The sequence below is a fragment of the Protopterus annectens genome, chromosome 4.part0 (assembly GCF_019279795.1).
Source record: "Protopterus annectens isolate FY-2018-M chromosome 4.part0, PAN1.0, whole genome shotgun sequence".
NCBI classification, from domain to species: domain Eukaryota; kingdom Metazoa; phylum Chordata; order Ceratodontiformes; family Protopteridae; genus Protopterus; species Protopterus annectens.
In genome coordinates this window covers 890,503,439-890,518,607 of record NC_056733.1, presented here as the reverse complement: position 1 = coordinate 890,518,607, position 15,169 = coordinate 890,503,439, and the positions used below count along the sequence as shown (strand labels likewise).

Below are 15,169 nucleotides of genomic sequence, written 5' to 3'. Positions count from 1 at the left end.
GAGCAAGATCAAGGTTTTTACTCAAGACTATTTCTAGTACCAAGAAAGGACAAAGCCTGGAGACCCATTTTAGACCTCTCAATTCTAAACACATACCTGGAGGTACCCAAATTCAAAATGCTCACACTACAGCAGCTTCTTCCCATGCTGGGCAAGGAGTCTTGGCTGGTAACGTTGGACCTCAGAGGCATACGTGCATGTCCCTATCAGACAAGATTGCAGAAGATACCTCAGATTTATGGCAGGTACAACACATTATCAATTCTCTGCATTGCCCTTTGGCTTATCTACTGCACCCAGAGTATTTACGAAATGCCTGGCATCAGTAATTGCATACTGCCGACAACGAGGAATACAAATTTATCCATATCTGGACTGCCTGATCCAAGTGGACAACAAGGACATTCTATTACAGCATCTGGCATTTGTAACAAAGCTGCTAAGTTGCCTTGGGTACACAGTAAACAAAGTCAAAGCTAATATCCTCACAACAGATAATATTCCTGGGTGCCAGCTTAAATACAACGGCCCAGATGGCTTACCTCATGCCAGACAAACAAAAACTGACTCAATATTTTAAAAAGATGGCAACTTTTACCCAGCTCACTGCAAGGAAAATCCTGCAGGCATTGGGGTTCATGGCATCCTGTATTCAACTAGTTCCATATGCAAAGCTGCATATGAGGAAATTACAATGGTACCTGAAAAGTGCATGGGCTCAACACAGGCACAGCCTCGAAACAAGTATACCTCTCATTCCTTGCCTTCAAAATGAGTTCCTGTGGTGGGCTCAAGCATGTCAAATAAACAAGGGTCTTCCTTTTGTCTTACCTCCAGCAAACCAAACTGACATTCTTCAGACTACGCCTGGGGAGCACACATGTCAGGGCAGTGCATACAGGGCAAATGGTCTGCAAAACAAATGCATCTACACATCAACCAAAAGGAGATGCTAGCTGTGCAAAATGCACTGACAGCCTTCAAGGACCTCTTGCATCCAGGACAACTACTAAGGACAGAACACCACAGTTATGTGGTACATAAACAGGGAGGAGCACACTCCTACCCTTTATGCAGACAGGCAATGACCTTGTGGAACAGCATTGACTTGCCAAGTACTACTGCAAGCACAATTCCTGCCAGGAAAGGAAAACATATTGGCAGACGAATTAAGCAGAAATATGGCAGATCCGCACGAGTGGAGACTACACCCACAAGTATTTTCAAGGATAACTCAAAGGTGGGGACGCCCAGACATGGATCTAGTTGCCTCCCCCAACAATTGCCAACGACAGAAATTTTGCACAAGGACTTATCGTTCCCTAGCCTGGAAAGTGGATGCCCTATCATTCAGTTGGACAGCATTGACAGTCTGTGCCTTTCCACCACTACCTCTATTGACCAAGGTATAACAAAGTCAGATCAGAGGGACCACAAATGATCCTCATTGCTCCGGACTGGCCACGTCAGCACTGGTACCCATTACTAAGTAACTTGACTCGCAGCCCTCCATGGATCTTACCTCAATTCCCACTTCTGTTGACTCCGCAAAACTCTCAGATCCTTCACAGTCAGCTCAGGACTTTAAATTTAGCTGCATGGAGAATACCTTGAATTATCAATCAACACTTCTCTCAAAGGATGTCCTGAATGTCATTTTGGAGGCCAGGAGGCCCAGTACCAGAAAAACTTACTCAGATAAATGGAAAAGATTTTGTGCATGGCACCAGGCTAAAGACCAAAATCCTGGGATACCAAACATTCCTGAAATACTGCAATACTTAACTGAGATGCTACACACAGGCCTTTCTTTCTCATCCATTAAGATCCATGCTTCAGCCATTTCAGCTCAATATAATACGGATCCTCCCATTTTTTCACACCCTTTACTAAGGCAGTTTCTCAGAGGGGCTAAGAATATAAGACCCCCAGAAAACCCCCAATGCCAGCTTGGGACCTCAACTTCATTTTAGAAAAATTAACACTGCCTCCTTTCGAACCAGCCTTCTCAGCAGAACTACAATACTTGTCATGGAAAACAGCTGTGTTGCTGGCTATCACCTCAGCACGCAGGGTCTCAGAACTACAGGCACTCATGGCAGTGGAACCTTTCATCATTTTCCATCAGGACAGAGTCTCTTTACGAACTAACCCTAACTTTATGCCAAAGGTAGTATCTAGTGTGGCTTTGAATCAGACCATTCATGTACCCACCTTTTATCCAAACCCCAAGAATAAAGGAGAAAAACTCCTTCACTCTTTGGACATTCACAGACAGCTACGTTACTATTTGGATAAGACAAATACCTTCAGAAAAACTGACCAACTCTTTGTATCCTATGCTGCAGGTTCACAAGGAAAGGCTATTTCAAAATAGACCATCTCCAAATGGATAGCACATTGTATCCTCTTTTGCTATTCGCACCATGGGAAAGCAGTGCCTGTTAATAGGTCCCATTCTACCAGGGCTACAGCAGCCTTTCTTAGGGGGGGTTCCAACCAAGGACATTCTGGAGGCAGCTACTTGGAGTTCAGTGCACACCTTTACCAAGCACTACCACCTTCCATTATACTCAAACCAGAGCTGGTTTTGCCACTGCAGTTCTGCAGGGCATCCTAGCTTCGCCTAACCCAGTTTAGTACCAGCCACCCATCCATAGCTTTGGGATTCAACCCAAGTGTGATGACTCCAGCAGTATAACACAATGAACCTAGTACAGTTTTGTACCTACCATAAATGTAGATGTTCGAGTGTATATACTGCTGCAGTCCAGGTTATCCTCCCACCATCCCCTCTACATACCAGGGTGTTACTTATAACTCCATGTACGTCAATCAGTTGGATACATGTCTATGGTGTATTTGCCAACAGCTAGTACTATTGTTTATCTACTAAGGTATTTTTGCATAGTTATTTGGATTGCCTTCCTAGTTGGGGGCACCTGGCATCTGGGGCAAGAAAAACTGAAGAAAATGGCGTCTGCTGCCTCTTTTATACCCCTGTCGCACTGACGTCAGGGAAGAAGCGACGACAACCGACGTCAGACCAAGACTTTGGGATTCTGCCGACTGCGGGACCGCCTGACGGCAGGATAACCCAAGTGTGATGACTGCAGCAGTATATACACTCTAACATCTACATTTATGGTAGGTACAAAACTGTACTTTTCCCTGCACCTGATCGGATTGTTGCTTGTGCTTTAGTCTCTGACCATCTGAGGGTAGAAAAATCACCATTTTTATGGTAATGGTTACCAGATAACAGATCTGTTGTAGATTTCACTACTAGAGGCTTGTACCGCAACATGTCCAGCATTCAAGTCCTGTGTAGGAGGCAAAAAAGATTTAGATCTCCAAACTTGAGAATATGGTGGATCTAGATGTGTTGAACATTCGTGATAGGCTTAGGTGGTCCCTTTCTAATTTCTTAACCTTTTAAAAACTACTGTTGTAAGTGTATCAAAGCTCAAGTCTTTATGTAGACAGATTTTTATACATACGCTTTGGTTACATTTTTTATGGCATCTGGGAGTTGAGTATTGGGTTTTACTTCACTTTATTTTTGAAGCCTGTTGCTTTAAGTTTCTTTAGCAGTAGTTTTAAATGCCGTGATCACTTGGTTTGAGTATATTAAGTGGTTTATTATGTTTGTGGATTATCTGAGCAAGTCTTGGAATATTATCAAGATGAAAGCGCTTGTAAGTTTTATATCTCATACTGTTGTACTTGCAAACCTTTATTTTTATTAAATGGCTTAAACCCAAATTTGGATCTCTGGTGTTTGAGCTGACAGTATGGTCTCTTTGACATGCGTACATTTCTTGAGTGAAATGAAACCATGTTAGCATAAAGTTGAGAGGGGTGAGCGAGGTAAAGTGGTACTTTATTAATGAAAATGGGGGGAAAATCAGAGCCAGAATGGAGCCCTGAAGGTCTCACTGATCGAGTGATGTGGAAGCAGAGAGGATGTTTTGAAACTGCTTAGAGAAATTCTGATTGAAGATTCTTTAGACCAGGGAACTGAATCTGGGATAATTCCCCTTTTTAGTTACGTGATCTAATATAATACTAGGGTTAGCATGATTGAAAGTTCTGGTGAGGTCAGTAAAGATGGCTCCATTGAGGAGGTTTTCTCCATAGCCAGGAGGAGATCAGTAAGTGTCCAGAGTTCAGTATAAATGCTGTTTTAAGTATCGTAGATATTTGGAGGTGTGATGGGTGAGTTGATTGTAAAATTAGTTTACAAAGTATGGGAAGAATGGAGATGGAGTTGGACAGAAGTCAGTGGTTTGGGATGGGTTAGATTTTTGGGGGAGAGGTTTAACAGTGGCTGTTTTCCAGATATCAGACAAAATGTTTTGAGTTAGGTTGAGATTATATAAATGTGAAGGGGTGGGACTGTTTTCCTTGCTTAGGAATAAGAACCATGGGAGACTGTCGGGACCAGCCAGTGAGTTGCTTAGTTCAGGCAGTGGTACTTTGTGTTTAGTTTTTATTGCTTTGAAATGGAAAGTGGGAGTATAGGAGGAGGAGGGGTTATTAATGTTATCAGGAATAAGATGGTTATTGAAGTGGAGGCTGAGATCTGCATTTGAGGCGAGACTAGTAGTGGGTGTTGAACCACATGACAGGCTCTACTAATCCATCTGACTTCTGCCCAGAATTTTCAGGTGGTTGACTGCTTTTTCATAATTTTATTTATTTTACATTTGTTAATCGGGAAAGTCTGACTTGGAACGAGCCAATTTGCAGCGGACGCCTGGGGAGAAACGCTCCAGACACGTCTTTGTAACAGGAGGAAACCTGAGCACCCGGAGGAAACTCGCACGAATCCAGGGAGGACATGCAGACTCCGCACAGAAGGCACCCCAGCCGAGAATCGAACCAGAGAACCTCTTGCTGTGAGGCGACAAAGTTGGCACTGCACCTTCCACGGTGTCTTATGTTGCCGGATTGCCTGTTTAGCTAGATTTCATAGCTAAGTATATTGTTACCTGGAAAATGAGGATGGCTTGTTTATCCAAGTATGCCTGTTAGGCATTTAAGTTTGTATGTGAGACTGTTGTGTTTGAGGGGATTTATAGGGTAGTGGTTTTTTTTTTTTTTTTTTTTTTTTTTTATAGATCAAGTCCTCAAGGTTAGCGACAGTAAGTAGAGAAAATGAGACTGAATGAGATTAGAATTGCCTTTAATTTGGAAATGTTGAATTTTAGATTTGTTCCGAAATTATGAAGGGATTTTATTTATGTGGTGATATTGAAGCTGACTAGACAATAGTCACTAAAGGAAGTGGGGTAAATGCAGATTTAAGAAACCTAGAATTGGCTACAAGATCAAGAAGTGAGTGATAATAATTAGTGTTTGGTCTGCTGGGTTCACTGACTAAAGTTTGAAGAAATTAAGGCTTCCAAGGCATTACTCTGGGGCCAGGAAGGTTGATTGAATTCCCCTAGTGGGGTGAAAGACGTGTTTTCTCTAGTAAGTGAGAGATTAGGAGTGGAGGGAAAGCATATTTGCTTAGATTGACATTGAGGCAAGCATTGCTGTGGGTGTGCATTTCAACTGGCAAAACTTCATAAATGCCAACTACGGAGTTAAATCTAGCATAGGAGAGAAGAGTTTACTTCATGGGTCACCTGATAAGTTAGAGTAACTTATTTGCCCACCTATTACCAAAAACGCGCACCAAGTTGAAATGGCAGTTTAAGTCACAGTTTTAGTGGAGGGGTAGTTGTAAGTGCTGTGCAATTCTGGCATAACTTGTGTAGACAAAGGTTTGTTTTGGTAGTCATCTTGCATAAAGTTCTCAGGGGCCATGTTTTCTTTTACTGATATCAAAGAACAGTTTGTCCCTGCTGTTTCTGCAGTGATTAATGAACTATGGCTTGTCTCTCATGGTTGTAAATACAGTGCAATGAAAAAGTATTTGCCCCCTTCCTGATTTTCTTATTTCTTTGCATGTTTGTCGCACTTAAATGTTTGAGATCAAACAAATTTAAATATTAGACAAAGATAACCCAAGTAAACACAAAATGCAGTTAAGTGATTTTATTAAGGAAAAAAAATATCCAAACCTACATGGTCCTATGTTAAAGTAATTGCCCCCCTTGTTAAATCATGAAGTAACTGATTAATCACATTTTTGGGAAAGCGGAGTTCAATTTCCCTAGCCACACCCAGGCCTGATTACTGCTAGACCTGTTGAATCAAGAGATCACTTAGGACCTGTCAGACAAAGTGAAGTAGGCCAAAAGATCTCAAAAAGGAAGACATCATGCCATGAAGTAAAGAAATTTTGGAACAGATGTGAAACAAAGTAATTGATATCTATCAGTCTGGAAAAGGTTACAAAGCCATTTCTAAAGCTTTTGGGACTCCAACGAACCATGGTGAGCCATTATCCGCAAATGGAGAAAATATGGAACAGTGGTGAACCTTACCAGGAGTGGTCAACCTGCAAAAATTACCCCAAGAGCGCAGCGACGACTCATCCAAGAGGTCACAAATAAACCCAGAATAACGTCTAAAGAATTGCAGGCCTCACTTGCCTCAGTTAAGGTCAGTGTTCATGACTCAACCATAATAGAGACTGGGCAAAAATGCATGCATAGCAGTGTTTCAAGGCGAAAACCACTGCTGACCAAAAAAAGCATAAAGGCATGTTTCACTTTTTTGCCAAAAAACATATTGATCCCCAAGACTTTTTGGAAAATTATTCTGTGGACGGACAAAACAAATGTTGAACCTCTTGGGAGGTGTGCATCCCATTACATCTGGCATAAAAGTAACTGCATTTCAGAAAAAAATTGTGCCAACAGTCAAACATGGTAGTGTGATGGTCTGGGGCTACTTTGCTGCTTCTGGACGTGTACGACTTACTGTGATTGATGGAACCATGAATTCTGCGCTCTACCAAAAAATCCTGAAGGAGAATGTCCGGCCATCAGTTTGTGACCTCAAGCTGAAGCGCACTTGGGTTCTGCAGCAGGACAATGATCCAAAACACACAACAAAATAAAGGTTTTGGTGTGGCCTTGTCAAAGTCCGGGCTTGAATCTAATTGAGATGCTGTGGCATGACGTTAAAAAGGCGGTTCTTGCTCTGAAACCCTACAATATGGCTGAATTAAAACAGTTTTGCAAAAAGTGGGGCAAAATTCCTCAACAGCAACATGAAAGACTCATTGCCAGTTATCCCAAACGTGTGATTGCAGTTGTTGCTGCTAAGGGTGGCACAACCAGTTATGAGGTTTAGGTGGCAATTACTTTTTCACATGGGGCCATGTAGGTTTGGATAGTTTTTTTTCCGTAATAAACATCCTCACTTAAAAACTGCAATTTGTGTTTACTTGGGTTATCTTTGTGTAAAATTTATATTTGTTTGATCTGAAACGTGTGACAAACATGCAAAAAAAAAATGTGGAAGGGGGCAAATACTTTTCCATTGCACTGTAGCTGTCTATTTTACATTGTTTCACCTGTTATGTTAAGATGTCAGACCAGGCTGTTATTGCCAAAAGGTAATTTGCTGTTCTATTTAAAGATATTTCAAACATATCCTTGTTAATATCTCTAATTGTCAAGAATTAGAATAGTGGAAGTCAGTGTCCATAATGTTGCTAAGGGATGTTAAACCCAAGATTTTTTCCAGTATGTTAAATAAGGGATGAGAACTATTAATTTCAAGTTGTATGATAGAATGTTTAGAGATTAATTGTTAAATATCTTCACAAATTGCGTGTAGTACTAGTGAGGTCTGTTAACACTGGTTCTGCATTATTTTCAGTTGTCACCGTCGTTTACTCCCACTTCTGTAATTCGGAAGATGTATGAAAGTAAGGAGAGGAACAAGGAAGAGTCGACGTTGAGCAAGTCTCCTGATGCCAAGGAGGGACAGAAGTCTAGTGAAGGTAAGCTACTGTGAAGTACAGCTCATTAACAGTGCCCTTCTGTCTCGTATTTGAAGTAGGGTGCTCTGTAAACAAAGGGATGCTTTATTCTGCCAGTTTCTGATGTAGAACTAGCTTTACCTGCATGTATGAACCATGATCAGGTTTAACTGTGCATTATATGATCAAACTATTTTGTGTATAAAATTTTAGACATGGGATATGCAGTTAGGTCTGTACTCTAGGATACTGCAGGAGTAAAAGAATACTGGCAAACTTGTTTTTAGATCTCATGTCATCAAAGACTGCTGGGTATTGGAGCTGTCTGTGGGAGTTGTGACCAGCAGAAAATAACCTGTATGAAGATGCATATTTGTAGTGAATTACTTTAAACCAGGAGAACATTAAATGCAAGTAACAGATTTGACCATATTTTATCTGCAGCCTGTGTTGCACAGCAATATTTTCCCACAGACCCCAGCCTATGCATTTATCAGTGTAAGTTGTTACTCCAAATGTTCTGGGTCTGCCATCCTGTTTGCAATCTGAACAAAATCAAAAAGGTGATGTTCTTTGCAAGATGGGTGTTGGATATCATTCACCACGGTTACAGGTTTTATACCAATTTTGGATTTATCTATCCTCAACACTTATCTGGACATTCCCAAGTTCAAAATGTTGGCGTTACAACAGCTTTTACCTCTGCTGGGCAAAGATCACTGGATGGTTCTGGCTCAGTAGCTTACTACTCAGGCTAAAAGGCATTCAAATCTATCCTTACTTGGACGACTGCCTGATTCTGGCTCAAGAAAGGAAGACCTTCTACAGCATCTGGAATATGTTATAGCAGTGCAGATGCCTAGGTATTCTGTGAAGCGAAATAAAGTCCAGTCTAGTACCCTCTCAAGACATGTGCTTCATTAGGGTTCATGGCATCTTGTATTCTGGTACTTCCCAATGCCAAACTGCATATGAGGAAGCTACAATGGTATCTCAAAATGTATGGACACAGCACTGCCAGGATTTGGACACTGTCATTCAAATACAGATGCCCATGACATTTGCTTGGGAGCTCATCTAAATGGAAGAAAGTGGAAGACAAAGTGGCCTGCCAGACTACAGCATCTACATATCAACATGAAGGAGATGTTAGCAGTCCAGTTTGCATTAATGGCTTTCAAGGAGTTACTTCTTCCAGGGCAGGTGTTGATTCTAACAGACAACACAACTGTCATGTGGTACATCAAACAAGGGGGGGGGACATTCTTCTATCCTCTATGCAGGCAAGCAATGATTTTAACTCTTCAGGCAAGGTTTCTGCCAGGAGCACAGAACTCCTTAGCAGATGTGTTAGTGGAAACTGGATCTTCATGTATTTCAGAAATTGACAGTGTCAAGACATAGATCTGTTACTTCTCCCTTCTCCACTAAACCACCAGCTGCCAAAGTTTTGCACAAAGGGGTTTCATCACACAGCCTGGAAAGTGGATGCTCTGTCTTTCAGTTGGAAAAACCTTCATGTGCCCTTCCCACTCTGCCCTCTTCTTCCAAAGGTGCTATTAAAGGTCAGACAAGACAAGCCAAGGATGATTTAGTCTGGTAAGGAGAATGGCCTTTTACCTTTTGATTCCTCATCTGTTATCTCAGAAGGACGGTCATCTGCTCAATGTCAGCAGGTCTCAACTTCCTCAACAAGTTTTAAATGTGATTATGGAAGCTAGAAGACCTAGTACAAGGAAAGTGTATGCAGAAAAGTGGAAGATTGAGTGTGGCATTGTGACCCACTTGTCATGGGAAGACTTTTTTTCTGTTGGCTTACTTCTGCAAGAAGGGTGTCTGAGTTGCAGGCCCCCAAACTATTCATTTGCCTACTTTTTATGCAGACCCCAAACTAAGGATTTTAGGCAGTCTCAGCAGCAGTTTATTTCTAGGAGGCAGCTAGTTCAGTGCATAGTTCAGTGCATACTTTCTTATCACCTTATCCTCCTCTCATAAGTCTAGGGCTTTTGCCACATTTTTTGTTTGCAAGCAATGTTGTCAGCTCCCTTCTCTTTATGATTTGCCAGCCTCCCTTACCTCTGCTTTGGGATTCTACGAACATAGTACAGTTTTGTACCTACCATAAATGTAGATGTTCGTTCCTGTTGTGGTTGGGGTGTGTGTGTAGGTGAGGTATATATATTGATATTTTTTATATTTTTTTTATATATATTGTACATATTTTGGGTGCAGTATTTTGGGCCTTGTCTTTTAGGGTCTTCTGACATCTGGGGCAAGAAAAGTAAGAGCAGCAATGTGGATCCTCGAACATCTACATTTATGGTAGGTACAAAACTGTACTTTTTCCTTGATTGTTTTTCTACTGCAGACTAATCTTAATGCCTTGTAATATGACAGAGGCCATTTTTAGACATCCGTTATGTAAAATTTGTATGGTTACACATCAGTACCACTTTGAAGTTGTACAATAAAAACTGCATTGAGCTATAATGGAAATTATATCCCGCAATTCTGACAGTATACAACTGTTCTATTCACTGTTTCCATGCCCACCATATTCTGTCAGACCACAGGCTGTCACTTGAGGTAAGTGACAAGGCGGTAAGAGACTTTGGTAAAGTTGCAAGATGAATGAGGAAAAAGTGGTCGGCTTGCAACACTGTACCTATTGTGCGAAAGATGTTTTTTCTGTAGCGCAGCAATCTCCACTGCATGCTGGAAGACCCAGTTGTATCTGCATTTGTCACTGCTTTGGCGCTGTCTGCAACTCTCCCATCCTAGGCTCTTCTCCAGTAAGATGCAACGCTAAGTTCATCTGACCTGACTCCTTACTAAGAGGTGAGGAGGTGTGAACATTGTCATTAGTCTCTACTTCAGCAGCCCAAGCTGCAAGCCCAGAGCATATTGGGGCTTTAGCCCTTCACCATGGAGACCGCCTAAATACTGAGTAGATTTCTGGCTTTGGTATGGTGACATACAGAAGTACCATTCATTGGGTGTGCACACTCTGCACATACTGTATGAAAAGCTAGTGTTCGCACTTTAAAAAAATATTGAAGAAAATAGTTTGAGGTATATTAGATTTTAAGTATTACTGTAAAAGTAAACAGCTTAAAATTTCGTAAGATTTTAATTTGGGAAGTTGGCAGCCTTGGTTAGCATCTATAGCCACGGGAGGGAAGTATCCATCATATAGTACTGCCACCTCTACTTCCTGTTGGTGGATGGGTAGTGTAAGATTATTGCAAGCAAAGTGGTTAAAAACAAGGATTGACTGTAAAAGTGGAGCCATTCATGTGATAGTGATGGAGGCCAGCTGGCATAAGGTTAAGGTCTTCACCTCCCATGCAATAAGGTGCAAGGTTTGATCCTGACCTCCAGCCAGTGGCTGTTTGGAGTTTGCAGTTTCTCCGTATCTGTGGGGTTTCTTCCACCTTTGAAAAACAGGCTGAGTGTTTCCATCTCAAACTTACCAATGAGTGGAGCTGTGGGCAGAAAGACTCCACATGATGCCCTATAGGAGGAAGGGTTGTACAGACCAAGTATTTTTGGCATTCACTGTGGTGCATAGTATCTTCAAGATAGAACATGGATCACAGACTGCTCACTGTGGCAGGGCTACCACTGGACAGTAAAATATCTTTGGGTGATTCTGTTATGTTGACTAGTGTTGCCAGAATGGCATGGGTGGTTGGATAAGTGGGTTAATGACCTGGTCTACTCTGACCTATGCTGTGCTAATGATGGGAGTGTTGTATGTGCCCCTTTTGGCCAGTGTGCGCCCATCATAAAGCCCAGCAGCCCTGGGTCATTAAGCTACTGGCTGGCCTAGCCTGGGTTACTTGGGATACTGTGAGCTAAAGATGGATGTCAGACCAAATAACCTGCAAAACATGAAATGAATTGCTACATTTAATAGGTTCATGGACTGGATGTAGCTTTGGAAGTGGATGATATATGGAGGCTGTAAATCCTATGTTCCCATGAGATAGGGTGGAAGGGCAGTGCAGCAAAGCCACTTGGCTTGAGATAGTGTTTGCTACTCAGGACAGGCCAGAAATGATGTGGGAATTATGGTGAGTGTCTTCCGAAGGCAGTGAGGAATATCAGAATTAGTGACAGAATCCTAATCTCAGCCTATGCCCCACAGCAGGGTTGTTACAGTGATGGAGTGCATTCAGACAGCAGTTGCAGGACCTACTAGATAAAGCAGGACAATTTGAATTGGTGTTGATAATGGAGGCTTGAATGCACATATCTGGACAGACAGAACAAGATGAGAAATGCTTTGTACACATGGGTAGGACAACAAGAATAAAGGAGAGGCCATTCTGGACTTCTGTATGGCAAATGGCTTGATAGTAACCAACACATGGATCAGAAAGAGAGTAATAAGATCATATACAAGAGTGGTCGGCATGCAACTTGGGTAGACCTGGTAAGGAAAGGGCACTTGGATAGAATCAATGATTGCAAAGTCATCCTCAGTGAAATTCTGTCTCCAGCATAAACCCCATTTACCACAGTTGATTGCAGGCAGTGGTCAGAGAAGGCCAAGATCAGCAGAGACCAGGCTGAAGACCAAGACGTTGACTAGAGAGAAAGTATAACCATTCAAGGAATTATTCATGGCTTTAGCACCCCCAAAAAGAGGAAGAAATAGATAAAGAATGGCAGCACCTGAAAACAGCATGTGCGAGGACTGTAGAACTGATATTTCCATACGTGGCTCTGTCACATAAGGTACATAAAGTTGGTGGAATGCAGAGTTCCAGCAAGTCCACAAAAGAAAGGAGTGCAAGAAAGTGGGAAAAGAAAAATAATCAGAATAGGAAGGAAGGAATGCTGATTGGCTAAGAAAGGAATTGCAATAGCAAAGAACAGGGTATCAGAGGCACTCTGCCAGCTTCTGGAAAGTGGCACAATAGCTGGCACAAAAAAGCTGCATCGGGTTGCAAGATGAAGGTAAAGATGGACACCCTTCATAAGGGATGCCAGCAACAACCGTCTCACCAGTCCACAGGACAAAAGCAGATAGAAGTAGTATTTCCAGCTTTTGAATGAAGAAAACCCCACTGAAGCTGTACTGCTGCAGATGTAGCCTACAATGAGAGAAGAGGACCCCACCCTAGAAGTAAGAAAGGAAAATGAAATCCGGGAATGCAACAACTCAGATGAGGTCACAGCAGATATAAGGAAGCTGGGTAAAATAGGGAAGAAGTGGCTCTTGAGGGTACTTATAGCAGTGTGGAGAGACCTATGCCAGATGACTGGAGAATAAGCATACTCTTGCCAGTGTACATGAACAAAGTGGGTGGCCTCAATGGTGGGCAGTACAGAGGCTTCAAATTTCTGTCAAATTGAATGAAAGTTCTGGAGAAGGGTAATAAACGGATATGCAGGTTAGTAGAATGCAAGATTGGAGATGAGCAGTTCCAGTTCAGACAAGGATGCAGCACAACTGACTCAATGTTTGCAGTAAGACAGTTGAGAAAGAGACGAGTCCCACTTGGGCATTCCTAGACTTGGAGAAAAAATATATGACAAAACAATCTGGTGAATGTTTGGGACAGACAGGAAGAAGATGAGAGGAAACGAGGACTTCCAGTAAAGAGGTGGATGGATTTTGGGAAGATCTGTGACAGTCAGGCATGAGTGTCGAAGGCAGGAGTGTGGCATTGAATCGTGGTAGATGGCGTCAGTTAACACACTACCCTGACACCATGTAAAAAAAAATAAGATAGAGGAGAATGATGAGGCAAGCTTTCACCGTCCGTCAAGGTACAAAACAAAGTAGGTCAGACTTCTCTTACTCACTGTAACAGTAAATTGTTTCATCTGCTTTCCTTGTGGTTTCTGCCATCCTGAGGTTCTACAGGAAGTAGTTCATTTCTTGTAGGTGTACACACAGGCCTACTGTTAGGAAACCTAATAACTCATTGTGGGAAAAGCTCATCTGTAGGTGCATCTCGTTGAAGCAATCAGTTCTATGTATTTTCTTCCTTTTCCCCTTGGTTGTGTGGCCTGCAATTGGTTAATTAGGGTTGGGGGTGCAACTTCCCATAGTAGCGTTTTTTTTTTTTTTCTAGGAGAAGAGTTTTAAACTTTGATAGTATTGCAGATGTTCTAACTCAAACCATTAAGGTGATTTTATGCTGGTATGCATTGATGCAAGTGTACATGTTGGCTACCGTGTGTCATTGGTTCATGCACTTTTCAGTTCTTGCTTTGTTTCAAGCTTCACATCTTATTCACATTGTGGGAATTTTCAGTAAGTGGCTTTGACACCATGTTTATGGTTTCCTGTTTTTCATGATAGTTAAAATCTGTAAACGGATGTGGTAGCAGTCTGAACTCCAAAAAAAAAAAAAAAAAACTCCCATGCCTCTGTTTTTCCTATTTGGACCCAGATCACATAGGGACCAAATACTGTTTAATCAGGCTGCTAGACTCTGAGCTGAAAGCTTCACTATATTTCCTAACTTTGAAAGACTTTGATTTCTACAAAGAATTTTTGAAAAGGTGCTCATTTTGAGCCTGGACATTGAAAAGGTTAAGCTGATTCAGGAAAGGGCTGAAACATAATTTGTCACTGACTTGTAATGTCGCCCATTGTTAACTGTAGAGGCCAGCACATCTGTTTAGGGAGCAGAAGAATATTTTACTGGTGCCGGTGAGCATCAGCCACTTGAGTGCTAAAGTTCAAAATCGGATCAGATGGGCACCTTAGTGGAAACAGACCACAACTTCAAAACCATGCTAAAGGTACAGTAGCCTGAGCTGCTGGTGTGGCTAATTTGGGGGCAAACTTGAAAGTCTGCAGCGTTCCAATTGCTGTTTCTCCAGTAGAGAGACGTCTCCCTCAGACCTTTTCTCTTACTCATAGATTATAAAAAGGTAACAAGGAACTTTCTGGTCTCTGCAGAATTATTTTTTTGGGTACCCACTGCAATACCTTGTGGAAACCTCTAGGTCAGATTCAAGTCAACACCTGTATTTCCTGTGAAGGCACTTAATACCAGAGAGATGAGTCCTCCTATAAAGAGCTAGGTGAGTGTAGCGTTAAGCGGTAACATTTGCCCCATAGTTCAGGTAATGGAATCTAGTTGTCAGTTTTCATGCTTTCCCCTTCAGACTACAAATTTGTTATATTGGTGTTCATGTTTCACTGTTGCAGTCCAAAGTCCTTGGCTGGCCAGACTACCAGAGTAAAAATGCCCTACCCTGATGACAGTATGTATGCTTGGGCATAAAGTGAGCCAGCTGGTGCCATGCACCAGT

General features: G+C 41.9%; 1 protein-coding gene across 4 annotated transcripts in view; it reads left to right on the top strand.

Moving 5' to 3' along the window:
* The window catches only part of EIF4ENIF1 (eukaryotic translation initiation factor 4E nuclear import factor 1), a 1,251,142-nt gene that overhangs the window by 931,985 nt on the left and 303,988 nt on the right, over positions 1-15,169 (top strand). For all 4 annotated transcript variants that reach the window (XM_044068847.1, XM_044068848.1, XM_044068846.1 and 1 more), the window contains one exon: positions 7,786-7,909. In XM_044068847.1, coding sequence (XP_043924782.1) covers positions 7,786-7,909 — 124 coding nt within the window. The remainder of the gene's footprint in view (positions 1-7,785; positions 7,910-15,169) is intronic.